General features: G+C 42.3%; 1 protein-coding gene across 1 annotated transcript in view; it reads left to right on the top strand.

Moving 5' to 3' along the window:
* The window catches only part of LOC135219734 (E3 ubiquitin-protein ligase Nedd-4-like), a 284,620-nt gene that overhangs the window by 62,773 nt on the left and 205,805 nt on the right, over window positions 1-16,042 (top strand). The window contains 4 exon segments of the mRNA XM_064256741.1: window positions 1,061-1,099; window positions 9,043-9,203; window positions 10,216-10,381; window positions 10,528-10,655. Coding sequence (XP_064112811.1) covers window positions 1,061-1,099; window positions 9,043-9,203; window positions 10,216-10,381; window positions 10,528-10,655 — 494 coding nt within the window.

Raw genomic sequence — 16,042 nt, forward strand, 5'->3', positions numbered from 1 at the left:
TGTCCTCTGATTAGAACAGCTTGTCCTTTATGCTAATGTACTATATTTTCTGAGACACTCCGGTTTAGGAGAGCATTTTCCTCCTTTTAAGTGAAAAGCTAAAGGCATCAGAAGAGTTTCCACCTCATTAGCTTTCAGGCACTATATGCCATTTACATCTATTCTACTGTCGACCTACTGGAAGTGTAATCGATCTTTGCTTCTCACTTTTTTGAAGTTAATTGTTAAAATTTTGCAATACCTTTCGATCACAGAAGAAAGCATAGGAGTTTCTCCTACTATATCTTTACCTTGTAGTGAGGTGCCAAGTTTTGAGGAACATGGGTATACAATGTGCCTGGAGCACCCACCACTCAGTGTATGGGATGTGGTTTTATTTCAGTGAAGGTGACAGGGTTATCTGGATGGATGCTCTGCTAGCCTTCAGTTACATCCTTCTCTGCAAAGCTCCACTGATACTTGACCTGCCATCAGACAGCTCCTTTGCTGCAAAGTTTCCACTTACGTAAAGGTGCTCATTAATGGCTTAACTGCCACCCCACTACAAGTCAAGTTGAACGTCAATGAGAGGCAGTTTTCTGCTGCAAGCTCTCTGAACTAACAAGGAATGACTAGCATTGTATTCAGTGCTAGCAACTTTTCTGTTTCGAATTCATTCTATGAATTAAGGTTTTGAAATAGAATATGTCCATTCATCCCCCCACCTGTCGATGTGGGATTCTGCTATGTAATTACTTGGTAAATTACTTATATAATAATGATATTTTTATCCTAAAATAAAGTTTTACTTATACTTACCAAGTAATTAAATTATCGTAGCTCCCTCTTCTCTTCTTGTGGACTTGATGCATAATAAGAAAGAGGTTTGCTGAGTTCCAGGTACTCCCATTGGTGGGCAGGACTGGTCACCTGCACTAAACTTGAGGCTTTACCCATAAATGTTTTAATTTAAGCTGCTGTACAAGTTGAAACTATAGCTATGTAATTAACTTGGCAAGTATATATATATACTAACTGTTTAAATAATAAAAATGTAATTTTCACTTTCCATTTGTTTCAGACTCTAAATCCAAGATGGGATGAAGAATTTATATTCAGAGTAAGTATAGTTTATTATTTTTGTACATGAACTTCCCTGACAGATATATACATAGCTATAGTCTCCGACGTTCCCGACAGAATTTCAAATCTCGCGGCACAGGCTGCGAGCAGGTAGGTCAGGTGGTCTACCTTACCCCCGCCGCCGCTGTGGCGGATGTACGAACCACTCCCGTAAGCTTGTCAGATTTTTCTCTGTCGCGGCAACGATAACACTGTTGTCGTTCCTGCTCGATAGTTTTTCGATTCTCGCTTGCCTGGAGTTAATTTGGACTTCTTTTGGTGACGTATTCACTTTGTTTGGCTTGGCATACGCTGATTGTGGACCGTTTGATTTTGGGTTTGTTTTTCTTTAACGATGTCTGATCTAGAATCGGTAGTTAAAACTTCGGTTTTGTTTGAGGGTTTTTGCGTGAATGAAGGATGTAAGGTGAGGTTGCCGAAAGCTTCGGTAGACCCCCACCACGGTTTTGCATGAAATGCAGGGGGAACTGAATGTGCTTTTGCTAACCCTTGTAGTGAATGTAAGGGATTGAATGAAGAAGAATATAAGGCTCTCTCTTCTTATGTTAGGAAGTTGGAACGTGATAGAGTGCGTAAGGCTTCCTCTAGAAGTTCTAGCAGATCTAGAATGAGTTAGTTGGATGTGGATCCTAATAGTACTAACGTAGAATTAGAACCTTCTTCCCAAGTTGCAGCCCCGGCTCCCCGCACCGAAGCCGAAGATTCGCCTTCGGAGGCGGCAGCTCTGAAAGCCAAGAATCGTTCTGTGGATCAGAAGATTCGTCAGTTGGAAGGTAAGGAGAGTGTTAGTGATCAGTGCAGTGTCCCCAGTGTTGTGGAGGGTGCGTCTGACCGGCTCCTTAGTGCCTCTAGGCCTAGACCTCTTCCAGACTCCCAGTTCCAGTGGAGTAGGAAGTCGAAAGCCGCAGGAGGGCTAGGGAGAGCCCCCACCGGTCAGGCGTCCCCTCGGCAGATCCTGAAGTACGCTCCCAGGCTGCCTCGGATCGCTCAAGAAGGAGCTCCTACGCCAATGCTTCTCCTCTTCGTCGTCTCCCCTCTCCGAAGAGAGGTTGGAACTCCCCGGATGCGTCGCGCCCGTTGAAGAGGGCTTGGAAGGCTCCATGCAGTCCTTTGGCTTCTAGTCCGGAGGTTTTCCCCGAAGAATCGTCGGTGGAGGCGAAGAAACCCAAGAAATCCTATGATCGTTCTTCTTCTCGCGCTCCTGCGTCAGGCGCCTGCTTCGAGGAAGAAATAGAAGATTCTCCTACGAGAGTACTCGCGGACTTCAAGCTCAGATCACGGCGCTAGCAGACTCTCTCTAGCAGTTTAGATCACGTAGGAAGAAGGACGTTTCTCTTCCGATCAAGAGATCTAGGCGCCGCTCTTCAGAGGATCGTCTCCTTCATATGTGGAGTTTCGTATGAAGGTGGGGGCTCGCGTGACGCCCGCCCCCTCGCTCGCGGGAGCGCCCTCGCTCGCGTGAGCGCCCTCGCTCGCCTGGCTCTCTTTCAATTTCAAGGCGCCAAACTCGGGTAGGACGCTCTATGGAGAAAGAAGTTTTTTCTCCAGATTGGATTCCCGCTTCCTAAGCGCACTGCACCTGCTCATCACGCGATTTCTTCAACTCCCTCGCGTGAGACTTCTCCTCAGCAGCCCTCCAAGATTTTATAGAAGGCGCCCTTATACAAGTAGGGCGTTCTTCTTCCAGATGTCACTCTCCTCTCTGTATCGGATCGTGACTTCTCTCCTGACAGGCATCTAGAGTCTGATAGGAGTCGTGTGCATGATAGACGGCCTTCTGTTAGCCGCTCCCCACAAGGTAGGCGCCAAGAGCCTACTGCACATAGCTCTCCTAGTAGGCGCTCGTCTCTTTTAAGGCGTCATACTCCTGATTATTCTCCTAAGGGCAGACAACAAGAGTCTTTCAAGCGCCCCTTCTCCGTGTAGGCGCTCTCCCGCTTCTAGGGCGCACTTCTCCTGACTGTTTGTCTCTTGTAGGCACCAGGAATCCCGGAAGCGCCCTTCTCCAAAGTAGCGCTCGTTAGTGTTGAAGCGCCCTTCTCCTGAATGTTACCCTCTTGTTAGACAGTCAAGAGTCTCGCAAGCAGCCTTCTCCTAGTAGGCGCATTTCGCCTTCCAGTCGAACTTCGTTGATCGTACGCAACTGGACAGGTATGGAGAGCCGCGCAAGCGCTCTGCTCTCGATAGGCGCTCTTCTCCTGGCAGCCGCTCGCCTCAGGATAGGTGCATAGAGTATAGTAGGCGCCTCGCTCCTCGTAAAGCGCCCGGCGGAATGTTTCCGAGGATTCTCGGAGTAGGAGCCCTACCTCTCCTTCGTGCTGAGATTCCGTATACCTCGAAGAGGGAGTCTCATCGTAGACTTCCCAGATCTTCTCATCGTTCTCCACGTGGATGTGAACTCTTCTAAGAGAGGGCGTTCTCCAACCTCTCGCTCAACTCTGTCCCGCTAGGATCCCTTCGTCACCTAAGGATCTTCCCGCGCTGCTCGACAAGACGTCCTGGAAGGTTCGGATGAGGAACCGAACACTTCTGCTGCTGTCTCTTCTTACAAGAAGCTTACAGAGCTACTTTTACAAGTTTTTGGGGATTCCCTTACGCCTACGGCTCTCCTTCTCCTCACTCACTTTTTTCAACGGCGAAGACAGCGAAGAGTTCTTCTTGTGTGAGGATGAAGCCAAACTCTTTCTATGAAGAAGGCACTGAGGAGTTTTGGTTCCTGGATGGCTTCCAAAGAAGAAGCGGGGAAAACGATGTTCGCTTTTCCTCCTTCGAAGTTATCAGGACGCGCTGGTTTCTGGTACGAAACAGGAGAGCCCTTAGGATTGGGTCTAACCGTCTTCGGCTGATTCGGATTTTTTCGGCGCTGGTAGATTCGACAAGGAGAACTGCCCTTAACTCTGCTAAGACGACTTGGGCAATGAATGAATTGGATCATTTGCTCAAAGGTATGTTTAGAGTGCTAGAAGTATTTAACTTCCTTGATTGGTCGTTGGGAGTCCTAGCCAAGAAATTGAAGTGCCAGAGTCAATTTCACCAGATGATCTTATGTGTGTTTTGTCTTGTATGGACAAGTCAGTAAGAGACGGAGCGAGTGAAATCGCCTCCCTTTATGGGGCCGGGATCGTGAAGAAGAGATCGGTTTATTGTTCCTTCTTAACGAAGTCGGTCTCCCATGCTCAGAGGTCTTCTTTGCTGTTTGCTCCTCTGTCTACTCCATTTTGTTTTCCCGAAACATCGAGTGCAGGACATTTCGAGGTCACTTTCGGCCAAAGCCACCCAGGACCTTTTGGCACAGTCGGCAAGAAAACCTCGCCCTTCCTTCCCTACCAAGGCTAAGAAGGCAAAAAAGCAAGTGTTCGAGAACCCTTTCGAGGGGCATCGTCATCAAGAACCTCTACGTTTTAGAGGTCGTAGACCTTCAGAAGGGGTAAGACTTTCGCCAAGTCTGTTAAAGCCCCCAAATAACTTGCAAGTCCTTCAAACAACGGTGGGCGCCAGACTCTTAGAGTTTGCAGAAGTCTGGGCCCAAAAAGGGGCGGATCCTTGGACCCTTTCTATTTTGAGGAGAGGTTACCTCATCCCTTTCGTCGAAAGACCTCCCTTGACGACCATCCAAGGGAACTGACGGCCAGGTACAGAGACCCCATCATGAATCAAGCTCTCCATCTAGCAGTAGATCAGATGCTGGAGAAGGGGGCTATCGAACTAGTGACAGACCATCATTCATCGGGCTTCTACAACCGCCTTTTCCTAGTTCCGAAGTCCTCAGGGGATGGAGACCGGTGTTGGATGTAGCGCCCTGAACTTCTTCGTAGAAAGAAGAAGTTCACGATGGAAACGCCTTCATCAGTGCTGGCAGCACTTCGTCCAGGGACTGGATGGTTTCCTTGGATTTACAGGACGCTTACTTCCACGTACCGATCCATCCTTCCTCGAGGAAGTTTCTCAAAAAGATTCATGATGGGGGGGAAAATTTTTCAGTTCAGGGCCTCTGTGTTTCGGCCTCCTCGCAACGGCCCCCACCCTCAAAGTGTTTCTACTGGGGATTTTGGGGAGGAATGTGGCTCAATGGTTCATTTGTTTGAAAGGGGTGAGGATATCCATGTACCTCGACGATTGGCTAATAAGGGCCATTCAGAAGATCGTTGTTTGAAGGACTTACAAGTAACCTTAGAATTGACGAAGGCTTTGGGACTTCTCGTCAATTTCAAGAAGTCATCACTAATTCCCCAGCAAGAGTGTGTGTATCTCGGATACAGATGAACTCTCTGAGGTTTTCGGGCTTTTCCCTCGCAGGAAAGGATAGCCCGAGGATTCGAGAGAGTAACAACCTTCTTAGGGAAAGAAGTATGCCACAGTGGGGAGGGAGTGGATGCGTCTGGCTGGGATGACACTCTCCTCTCTGGAGCAATTCGTTTCCCTAGGAAGGTTGCACCTGAGACCGCTCCAATTCTTTCTTCATCGAATTGGAGTCGTCGTTCTCAGGATTTGACGTTCTCCCTGTCCCGTTTATCCCAGGACATCAAGAAACATCTCTTATGGTGGACAGATCCCACCTCTTTGCGAAGGGACTGTCTCTTCAATCACAAGACCCCCAACCTGGTGTTGTTCTCCGACGCGTCGGACATGGGTGGGGTGCAACTCTGGGAACCAACGAAGTGTCAGGTACCTGGGTGGGGGACCAGGTAGCCTGGCACATCAACAGAAAGGAGTTGATGGCTGTGTGGTTGGCTCTGAAGGCTTTCGAGCCCAAAGTCAAAGAAGATCGGTAGTGCAGGTCAACGCGGACAACACTAGCCAGCCTCTGGCATACATCATGGAAACAACAGGGGGGGAACTCATTCCTTCTCCCTTCCCTGTACGAGACAGGGCGAGGAAGAGACCTTCTTCTGTGGGCAGAAGAAAGAGGAATCAAGCTTCTCACCAGGTTGTGCGGGAGAAGGAAATGTAAGAGCAGATCTCCTCAGCAGGAAAGATCAGGTCCTTCCCACAGCGTGGACTCTTCATCTGGAGGTATGCCAGAGCCTGTGGAATATGGGGCAGGCCACACTAGACCTCTTTGCCACGTCAAGAACAAGAGGCTGGATCCTTACTGCTCTCCCGATATCGGATCCAGAGGCAGTAGCATAGATGCTCTTCTTCTAGACTGGAACGGACTCGACGTCTACGCGTTTCCTTCAAGATCCTGGGGCTAACTATCAAGAAGTTCGTAGAGTCCGATTCAACGAGAATGACCTTAATCGCTCCCTTTTGGCCGCCCAAGAATGGTTCACAGAGGTACTGGAATGGTTGGTGGACCTCCCAAGATCGCTCCGCTAAGGAGCGATCTACTCAGACAACCCCACTTCGACAGGTACCACAAAAATCTCCTCGCTCTCAGTCTGACTGGTTTCAGACTGTCCAAAGTTTGGTCAGAGCGAAAGGCTTTTCAGCAGCAGCTGCTAAAGCAATCGCAGAGCGAGGAGACCTTCCACCTTGCGTGTATACCAGTCAAAGTGGGATGTCTTCAGACGTTGGTGCAAGAGTGGAAGAACATTTCCTCTTCCAGTACCTCTGTGACCCAAATTGCGGATTTCCTTATTTTCCTCAAAGAGAATGTCATCTGGTTGTGTCAACTATTAAGGGATACCGCAGTATGTTGGCGGCGGTATTTCGGCATAGAGGCTTAAATATATCCGATGATAAGGACCTGCATGATCTTATTAGATCATTTGAAACCATTAAGCGTCCTCATGTAGTACCGAACTGGAATCTAGACGTAGTCCTACAATTCCTTGGATCGTCTAGATTCGAACCTCCTGGCTTAGCCTCTTTCAAGGACTTGAGAAGAAGGCCTATCTTCCTTTTGGTCCCTAGCTACAGCTAAAAGAGTGAGTGAGCTCCAAGCTATTGAGGGCAAGGTAGGGTTTAAGGAAGATTCTATGGTGTGTTCGTTTCTTCCAAGTTTTTCCTTGCAAAGAATGAAACCCATCACGCCCTTGGCCCAGGAGCTTTGAAGTTCGTAGTTTATCTTTTCTAGTAGGGGAAGAGCCTGAAAGAACTCTTTGCCCTATGAGAATTATGAAGTATTTCCTTAAGAGGAAGAAACAACTTAAGGCTAATCAAGATGTACTTTGGTGCTCCGTAAAGGACCCCACTCGGCCCATGTCGAAGAATGCTCTTTCCTTTTTTCTGAGAAGCCTTATTACAGAGGCACATGTTGCCTGTAAGGAAGACCATTTTAGACTACTGAAAGTGAAGCTCACGAGGTGAGAGCCATCGCAACTTCGCTTGCATTCAGAAAAAATATGTCTGTGCGGAACTTGATGGAGGCGACTTTTTGGAGATGCCAATCGGTTTTCGCAAACCACTACCTACGTGATGTAAAAATCACATATGATAAATGCTTCGCCTTGGGTCCTTTCGTATCGGCGGATTCGGTGCTGGGGCAGGGAGCTGAAACTTATCCTGTGTAATTTTTTATATGTTTACCCTATCTTTTATATTGTTGTTTTTTGGTTGTCTGAAAGAGGTTGCAGGAGGCACCTCTTTTTTGTCGTAATATTAACCCTTTGTATTTTGGTTAGGTGGTCTGGTGGGTTTTGGCTCCTTGCAGAGGTAGTGGTAAGGATCTAGTTTAGGTAAGCGGACAAGGTCCCTCTAACAGCATCCGACTTGGATTCTACCACAATAGGGGATCACATATCCCAGTGGTAGATCCGAGAGTCTTTTTTCAGCATCAGGTCACGTCCTAGCTGTAGCTCTCCAGGCAATGCAGACTCAGAAGATAGTATCTATGAAGTCTTCATCCTGAAAAGGTGAGAACCAAGGTTTTTTATATCCTACAACATTAGTTGTTTTGTTTTCCCGTCTTACCTGTATTATTGAGCTGTCTCTTACCCTCCACCAAGGGTGCCAATCAGCTATGTATATATGTCAGGGAAGTTCATGTACAAAAATGATCTTGTTAAACTACAATAAAGTTTTGTACATACTTACCTGGCAGATATATACGATTAATGGCCCACCCAGCCACCCTCCCCTCAGGAGACAGGTGGAAGAGAAAAATCTGACAAGCTTACGGGAGTGGTTCGTACATCCGCCACCCAGCGGCGGGTTAAGGTAGACCACCTGACCTACCTGACTACCTGTCGCGTGTGCCGCGAGATTTGAAATTCTGTCGGGGAACGTCGGAGACTATAGCTATGTATATATTCTGCCAGGTAAGTATGTACAAAACTTTATTGTAGTTTAACAATATCATTTTTTATGTCATCACAGGAGCTGTAGCGCCAAAGAAATTGTCTAATGTCAGGCAAGATTTTTATAATTTCAATGTAGCTTAATGAGAGCACTGTGTCACACTTTGAAATTGGCATGGCTTACCTGAGGGATTTGCTTTCAACTTAAAGAAGAATTAGAACAATGCCCAGCTAGATGAGAAATTCAACGTGCGTCTGAATGGTAGAGGATAATTAAGAATAATGGCTTGTACATAATTTCTGGGTGGGTGTTCTGGGATGATATTTTGATGTATATTTTTATTTGAACTGTCAAGTTTGGCAATGAACTGTTGAGGATGTATATAGCCTACTTGGTAACAGTAGTAGTAGTAGTAGTAGTGTAAGGTTACTTTGGGATGATGTTTTGGGGTGTATTTTATATTTGAAATTATATTAAATTGTTTTAGTATGATAATTTCTGTTTTAACTATCAAGTTAAGCAGTGAAATGTTAAAATAGACAGTTATAAGCATTTTGCTTTAAGGGCCACTGGGTATTTGGCAGTTATTATAACCCAGTTATAAGCATTTTTAGAAGGGTTTTTTGCATTTCTGCTTAACAGTGGGGGAGTACTGTATAAGTGTTGTTATACTGTCATTCAAGTTCTTCTGACTATTGTAATTGCTCCTAGAAAATATAGATTATTTTTCAATTTCAGGTTAAACCTTCAGATCACAAGCTTGTCTTGGAAGTGTTTGATGAGAATCGTTTGACAAGGGATGATTTCTTAGGTCTCGTGCAGGTGCCTCTAATCAATTTACCACGAGAAGTAGAGGGAAGACAACCCCCACATAAACACTATCGTCTAGAACCTCGAAGGTGAGAAATCTTTCTCTTGACAGTATGAATTTTTCTCTGTGTAGCTTATCAGACAAGCATATCTGATATTGCTAGGTTTTTTAGTAAATAAATGGCATTATAATGACCATGTTCTATACGTATCTGAAATTAACGTAATTTAAAAATTGAAGGCTCTTGGTATAGAGTTGAGATGCTGACTTCATGGATAGTTTAATGAAACTTGTTGCTGAAGTCCATTGGGGTTGCTGATTTAGTGGATAGTTTAATGAAACTTGTAGCAGAAGCGCATAATTTTGAGTTTTTCCTGGTGCCTCTGTAATCCTTTATGTACTGGCTTGAATATGTGGCCATTGTACAAAACTGGTGTTGGCATAATCTGTTCATGTAGGAATAATAACTTTTAATGATTCTGTGTCCTTGTTTTGAAACCCTGCCAAATTCTTGCATCAGTTTAAGCATCTGTTGATTGGTAACTGGCAAAGGTGTGATAAAAAAAAGACACCACAGCATTTAGTACTCAGAATGATCTATTTCTAACATAAAGCATGCATTCAAGCTCTTAAGTAATTAGTAGATAATTATAATCATAAAAGTTATCCTTATTGAATTTTTTAGAATCCATTGGGAACAATCACATGGAGAGTTGAAAGTGTAAAGATGATGTAAGCTGGTGTATATAAATAGTCAGTGATAATTTATAATGGGACATATGGGTATCATATAAACAAAATGTTAAAAATTGCAGAGGATTTTTTATGTAAATCAAAAGGTTTTCCAGGAAAATTCAATTCCTTGGTGGAACAAAAGTAGTAGTGGATACACCTTTTGGAGCAACTGGTTTTAATTTGGTTTTGTTTCAACAAAGAGGATGCTTGAAGGACCTGTTGCTCAGGTTTTTATGTCCACTTTGTAATGGGATTAGGAAGTTTTTATGTCCACTTTGTAATGGGATTAGGAAGTTTTTATGTAACTTTTCCTGTCTTTCAAGATCTTTTTGACTTTTATCTTGAATTAGGGCTTTCCGTTTCAGCTCTCGATCTCGTGTTAAGGGCCACCTGCAACTATATTTAGCGTACATAACTGAAGAGGGAGGCTCAACTGGTAGTGGAGCATCAGGTGAACAGACTCCTGAGGAAGCTGGTTGGGAGGTTGTCAGTATTGACAACAGCACAGGGCATGAAGAAGCTCCTGCACAGGTAAGGCAAACTTCATAAAGGGTGACCTTATGCTGGAGTTATTTTTGTAAAAATGAAACTGCTAAAAAGTTTGTCATCTATTTTAAAGAAAAGTAATTCTTGTTAGGAAAGTTCTGTATCACATTAACAAGTATATTATTCAGCAGCCAGTGTTAGTGCCTAATGATGGCCAGAGTCCACTTCCGGATGGTTGGGAAGAACGACAGGACGCAAATGGCCGAACATACTATGTAAACCATAATGCTCGAACTACTCAGTGGGAGCGCCCTACTAGGTATGTTTCATTGAATTACTTGTAGTTTGAGTTCCTGTGCTTTCCTATGTATGTCATTAACAAGTGTAGCAGAAAAGCTAGTGTTTTAGTATTGGAATGGGAAGTGCAAAATTAAATTACCAAACCAATTGCTTTAATGTTGTACTTTATCTTTACTGTAACTGCTGTGCGTTATAGTAAGTTCTTATAAAATGCCTGGCATGTTAGTTGATGATTTTGCAGTTATGGAAATATTGCCCCATCAAGCTTTCCTTGCTCTGTAAATTACTGCCATTAATATTTTTAGTTAACAACTTTTAACACGAAAAATTTATTATTGCATTTTAGACCTTCTGGTCTCGGCAAATACAATGCACACAAATTTTGATGGGTCTCGGTAATTAGGCATGCTGGGAAATAAAAACCCATTAAATCAAAATACTTCTTGATCTTTAATAAAAAAGAAGTAAAATTAAGATTATTTGGAATGATTCTTTACCTACTGTTAAAGCTTGTATCTTTGTGCCATTAGGTGTGATCAGCAATCAAAATTAAGCAAAACGCTTAGCTAATGTGCTAGGACTTCCTCTGTAATCACCTGTTTCCGACTAGGTGATGCTGGAGTGTTCACATTCGTCTGAATTCTTCATGCAGTGTACTTTTGCAGACACTATGAATCTGCATTAGTAATAATTTTTTTATGATTTCTAACCAATTTCTCCTGTACAGGCAGTCCCAGGTTATCACCGGGATGCTGATAAGTGAAAGCCAGGATTAACTGAAATGGCAATTTATGGTGCTTATGGTGCCAAGTTTCTGTTAATGGTGCTGATAACCGGTTGATCCCGCCCGTTAGGTATGTTATGGTGTTATAACTTTATTATGAGCACCATATGGCGCCGATAACTGAAACTTGGCCCATTATGGCACCATCAGTCACCAATTTGCCAGAAAACTGGATCACCATTAACAGAGTCTGCTGATAACTGGGGACTGCCTTTATGGTATTGTGCACCCCCCCCCCCCCCCCCCCCCCACACCTAACAGGCAAAGAGATAAAAGCATTAGGCTGTAGTATAGGAAAGTTTTTGTGGAAACTGAATGTTTTGGTGATGTTTATGATGTGAAGATGAGTGATCTGATGAGAGGATGAAAATTTATGAAGTATCGGAAGATGCTAGAGGCTGATAGATTATGTAGACAATTCATTAGGGCACACCGTAACCCTACTCAGTCTTTTCTTTTGTCTTCTGATGTTGTTCTACTCCTCCATTAGTTTACATGGTAGCCTAGATTAATTCCTCTCTCATTCCATCTGCTATACCTTCTTTTGCCCTCTATGTGGTTCAGCACAAAAATAATAGGTAATTGAGAATTATTCTTTTATTATGGTTAGAAATTAGGCTGCATATATTTGGGCAGATATTCCCCCCCTCCCCCAGTGCTCGACCTTTTCTGGTTTCCCCAACAAGAGAGGAGGTGTCAGAGCCTTGACGTCTGTCCATATCCTGCCTTCTGGACTGCCTTAGGTCTGTTGATCTCTGCAGACATGGGGCCATGTTGTCTCAGGACAAAGGTCTGTGCCTTTCGCCACCTCTACTGTCTCTCTGGTTTGAATTGACGCTTTCTCAGGATGAGTTATTTTGGTAGCTCAGTGCTCGCATTCACTGGTTCACGTATCATCTATTTTGGAGAGAGTGATAGTGATGTATGTGAACTGATAGAATTATGTTGACTCTCAGTTTTTGCAGGGGTTAGGGACCACAACCCACCCACGATGAGCTTAAATCTGCGATGAGTTGATTCCTCTAAAAATTCACAAGTGCATATATTAATAGTTCAAACACCAAATGTACCATAAACTATCATCCGGCACCAAATATTCCTTAAACTATCATCCTAAAACGCTTGAATATCATTTCAAAGTCATCTTTTGCCAAAGTTGCGGGAGTTTCGTCCATGTTGCCGGTGCACGATAATAGTCGTTAGCTGATGAAGTCTTTCCTCAGCTTCAGCTACAACTTACAGCTTAAGTTTAGCAGTATATGCCCTTGCAGGTCTTTTCTCCATAAGGAATAAAGATATAGTAATATAATAATATATCAGTCTTGTTCTACTTGATGTCATTTGTAACATAACTACGGTAATTTTGTACTATCATATGATGGTTGAAATGCAAGCAAACCACTGTTGTTATTGGATTTGGTTGTTCATAGCAAATCAGCTGTTTCTGGCTGTAGTGTTTACACAACAAGTAATACAATGTTCCTTTATAAGCAGTCAAAAAATATTTTCAAAAGTGTTCTGTGCTTCCAATGAACCCTTTCTGGAGGTGTTTGTGTGTTCGTGCCTTGAAGCATGGTTCGCGAACTGGAACAAAAAATTTTCAAACATCTGGTTCGTAACCCGATTCTTCATGAACAGGACTGTTCGTGAGCCGAGGTACCACTGTATATAAATTTGTATTGCAGAAAAGTACCAAATTATAAATGCAATCAACAGTTATGAAGTATTCACTTTTGTATTGTTGTATGTTAATCATACTTACTAAGGAATTCAGAGCCAATGAAACATTGTTTTCAGGGACACCTTTTTATCAAAGCATCAGATAAAGTTGAAAGTTGGCAAGTGTATATTTTATAACCCTACCTAATTTTTGCAAGTATTGTTTAGTACCTAAGTTTGATAATTTTGATATTCATAGAGTAAAATGAAGTCGCCGATGCCAGAACTGAGAAAATCATGGAAAAGGATCCAAAACCCATTTGGGATGTAAACATGATTTCGTGAGTCTCCCCCCATCCACCAGGTAGGCAGTAAGTCACTAATATGTGTCTAGACTTCAACAAATTCAATAATGACCAGCAGGATATGGAATTGTCCCGGTGGTTGCAAGACGACATTTGTTACGGATTGCCACCTTGTATGCAAGTGAGAAGACCCATGGCAAGGTTTACTATATCATGAATAGGTATTTATTTCTATAATGGTAATAGTTACCTGGCAATACTCATCTCATGCTAGAGTAGATAGAAGGCTTTACTAGTTTCGAAACCTGAGGTAAAACAAGACAGATTGTCTGCATTCCCAGCCTGAATAGATGTAGATCTAACTAGGGATGCACTGATACCTGTTCTCTCCATAGCACTGTTATTTAAGCACATATATATTTTTACTAAAATCATTCTTGTTCTCTGGTTATTGTATATTAAAGGTTCAAAAGTTGAAAGGTCATATAATAGGGTTATATAAACAACTTCAAAGGCATAAGTTATTTTGAGAAATAATATCAAGTTTAACTATTAAGTATTTAATCCTTTTATTACCTGGGTACAGTTGGGCTTATATTATGGCTACCATTAGAAAACTGTTAACAATTTAGCTACGTAGTGCTTACTCAAATTCACTAATATATACTTTTATTCTGAGTTTTAGATTATATATTGGCTAGAAACAGTTAACAGACTCATTTATTTAGATTATGAAAGGTCTGGTAATGGAGGGGTTAATCCTTTGCCTCATTACAATGCATAAATTGGTTCTATTAAGTATCCCCAAGAAAAATGAGATACCGGTACATAAATAAAAATAAGATAAAGAAAGAACCAGAGTTTGTTTATCAGGTACAGGTGGCCCTTGGTTAGCGGCAGGGGTTCTGTTCCTGGCCGCCGATGCTGAGCAATTTTCGATGCTAGGGGATTTTAAAATCTAAGGGCACTGCACACCTTCTTTTGGAGTACTAGACCAGTTAACTTCGCCCTAGACCAGTCAAAGGGTGCCGTAATCCTGCAATGGCGCAATAAGTAAAATTATATTTATGCAGTATAGTACTATAGAATTTACTGTACAGTACATTATAGTACAGTAGTATCTCAGGTTACGAAATTAATCCGTTCCGAAGCAGCCATCGTAACCTTATGAAATTTATAATAAAGCTAAATTGACCAATTAACAATGAAATACAACAATTTGGACCATTCAATACCTAACCTAACCGTTACTGTACCTGTAAATAAAGTGTATTAGTGTACAGGGTTACAAGAAATATTGTATGTACGTATGCAGTAAAATGTGGAACCTTACCTTTCGAGTGAGGCGATGTCCGAAAGTGGCGACAGGGGAGGAGGACAAACGGCAGAAAACATGAACACTTAACGTTATGAAACACATTAAATAATGACAGAAAACATTAACACTAAACTTTGCGAAACACATTAACAAATGGGAGAAAACATTAACACTTAACTTTACAAAAAACTTGAAATTAATTAATTAATTTTTTTTCCTGATTTTTTTTTTCCTGATTTTTTAATTCCTCAACGATCACACTCAACCGCATGCCAGCCTCATACTTCTTAATTATCTCTGTCTTCGTTTCCATAGAAAGCATCCTCTTCTTTCCGTAAACTTCGGCAACATTACAACGAAAGCGAAATCACGAACACAAATTTACGTTAACGAAGAAATTTACGTGAACGAACGAATTCCACGTGTGTACGATAACACTGCCAAAACGAAATTGTTGAGGAACTCCCTTATGTAGATGCATGATGGAATAGATGCTGACCAATAGCAGAGCAGGATCTTACGGCGGTAACTAGCATCAGGAACCAATGGGAGAACAGGAGGATGATGGCGAGTCTACTGAGTTGGTGGCGCGTGAGTTTTAAAATTGTTCTCCGCGGCCCAGGCCATTTACTTTGCAATGGCAATCTCGAGCTCATACGGCCGTAACTCAATTTTTTGCTCTTGTAACAAAGCAAAAAAATCGACTGAGTTGCGCAGTTATATTCTGTACTTATATCCCATGGAAAAAACAAACAAATTGCATTGTTACAAAAACTAATGTATATGCGAGTTTATACAACAATTTTAAACATAATTTGCCATGAAAACGTGATTCGATGATATAAATTAAAATTTTGTTATTTGGGTGCGACTGAACAACCTATTCGCTTCATCATGTGCAGGGCTGTTACAAAGACTTCAAATGGACGTGTGTACTGCCACTATGATATTTATATACAAAAATAAAAAAAAATACCCTGCAATACATTTTTCATACACATTTAAAACACAAAAAGACAACTTATAACAAAAATCTGAAGTTTTCTTAACAAAATGAGTTATAATTAGCTCTCCAATTAATAAAATATAACCATGTTAAGTCTGTAAATGCATTTTTCGGATAATTCTAAATCAACGAAACAAACTTTTATCTATGCGATCCCAGCTGAGAAAATGTAAACATCGAGTTACAGTTGCGCTCACAGCAACCTTTGTCTTTCTTTAACGTTTTAGAAATTTCAATGGTAGTGTAATTATGGTAGTAATAACATTTAGGTAACAATATTAATTTTTCATTAAAATTTTCACTTACATATCACAAGATTGATCACTTGTGCAAC

The sequence above is a fragment of the Macrobrachium nipponense genome, chromosome 1 (genome assembly GCF_015104395.2).
Source record: "Macrobrachium nipponense isolate FS-2020 chromosome 1, ASM1510439v2, whole genome shotgun sequence".
Lineage (NCBI taxonomy): Eukaryota > Metazoa > Arthropoda > Malacostraca > Decapoda > Palaemonidae > Macrobrachium > Macrobrachium nipponense.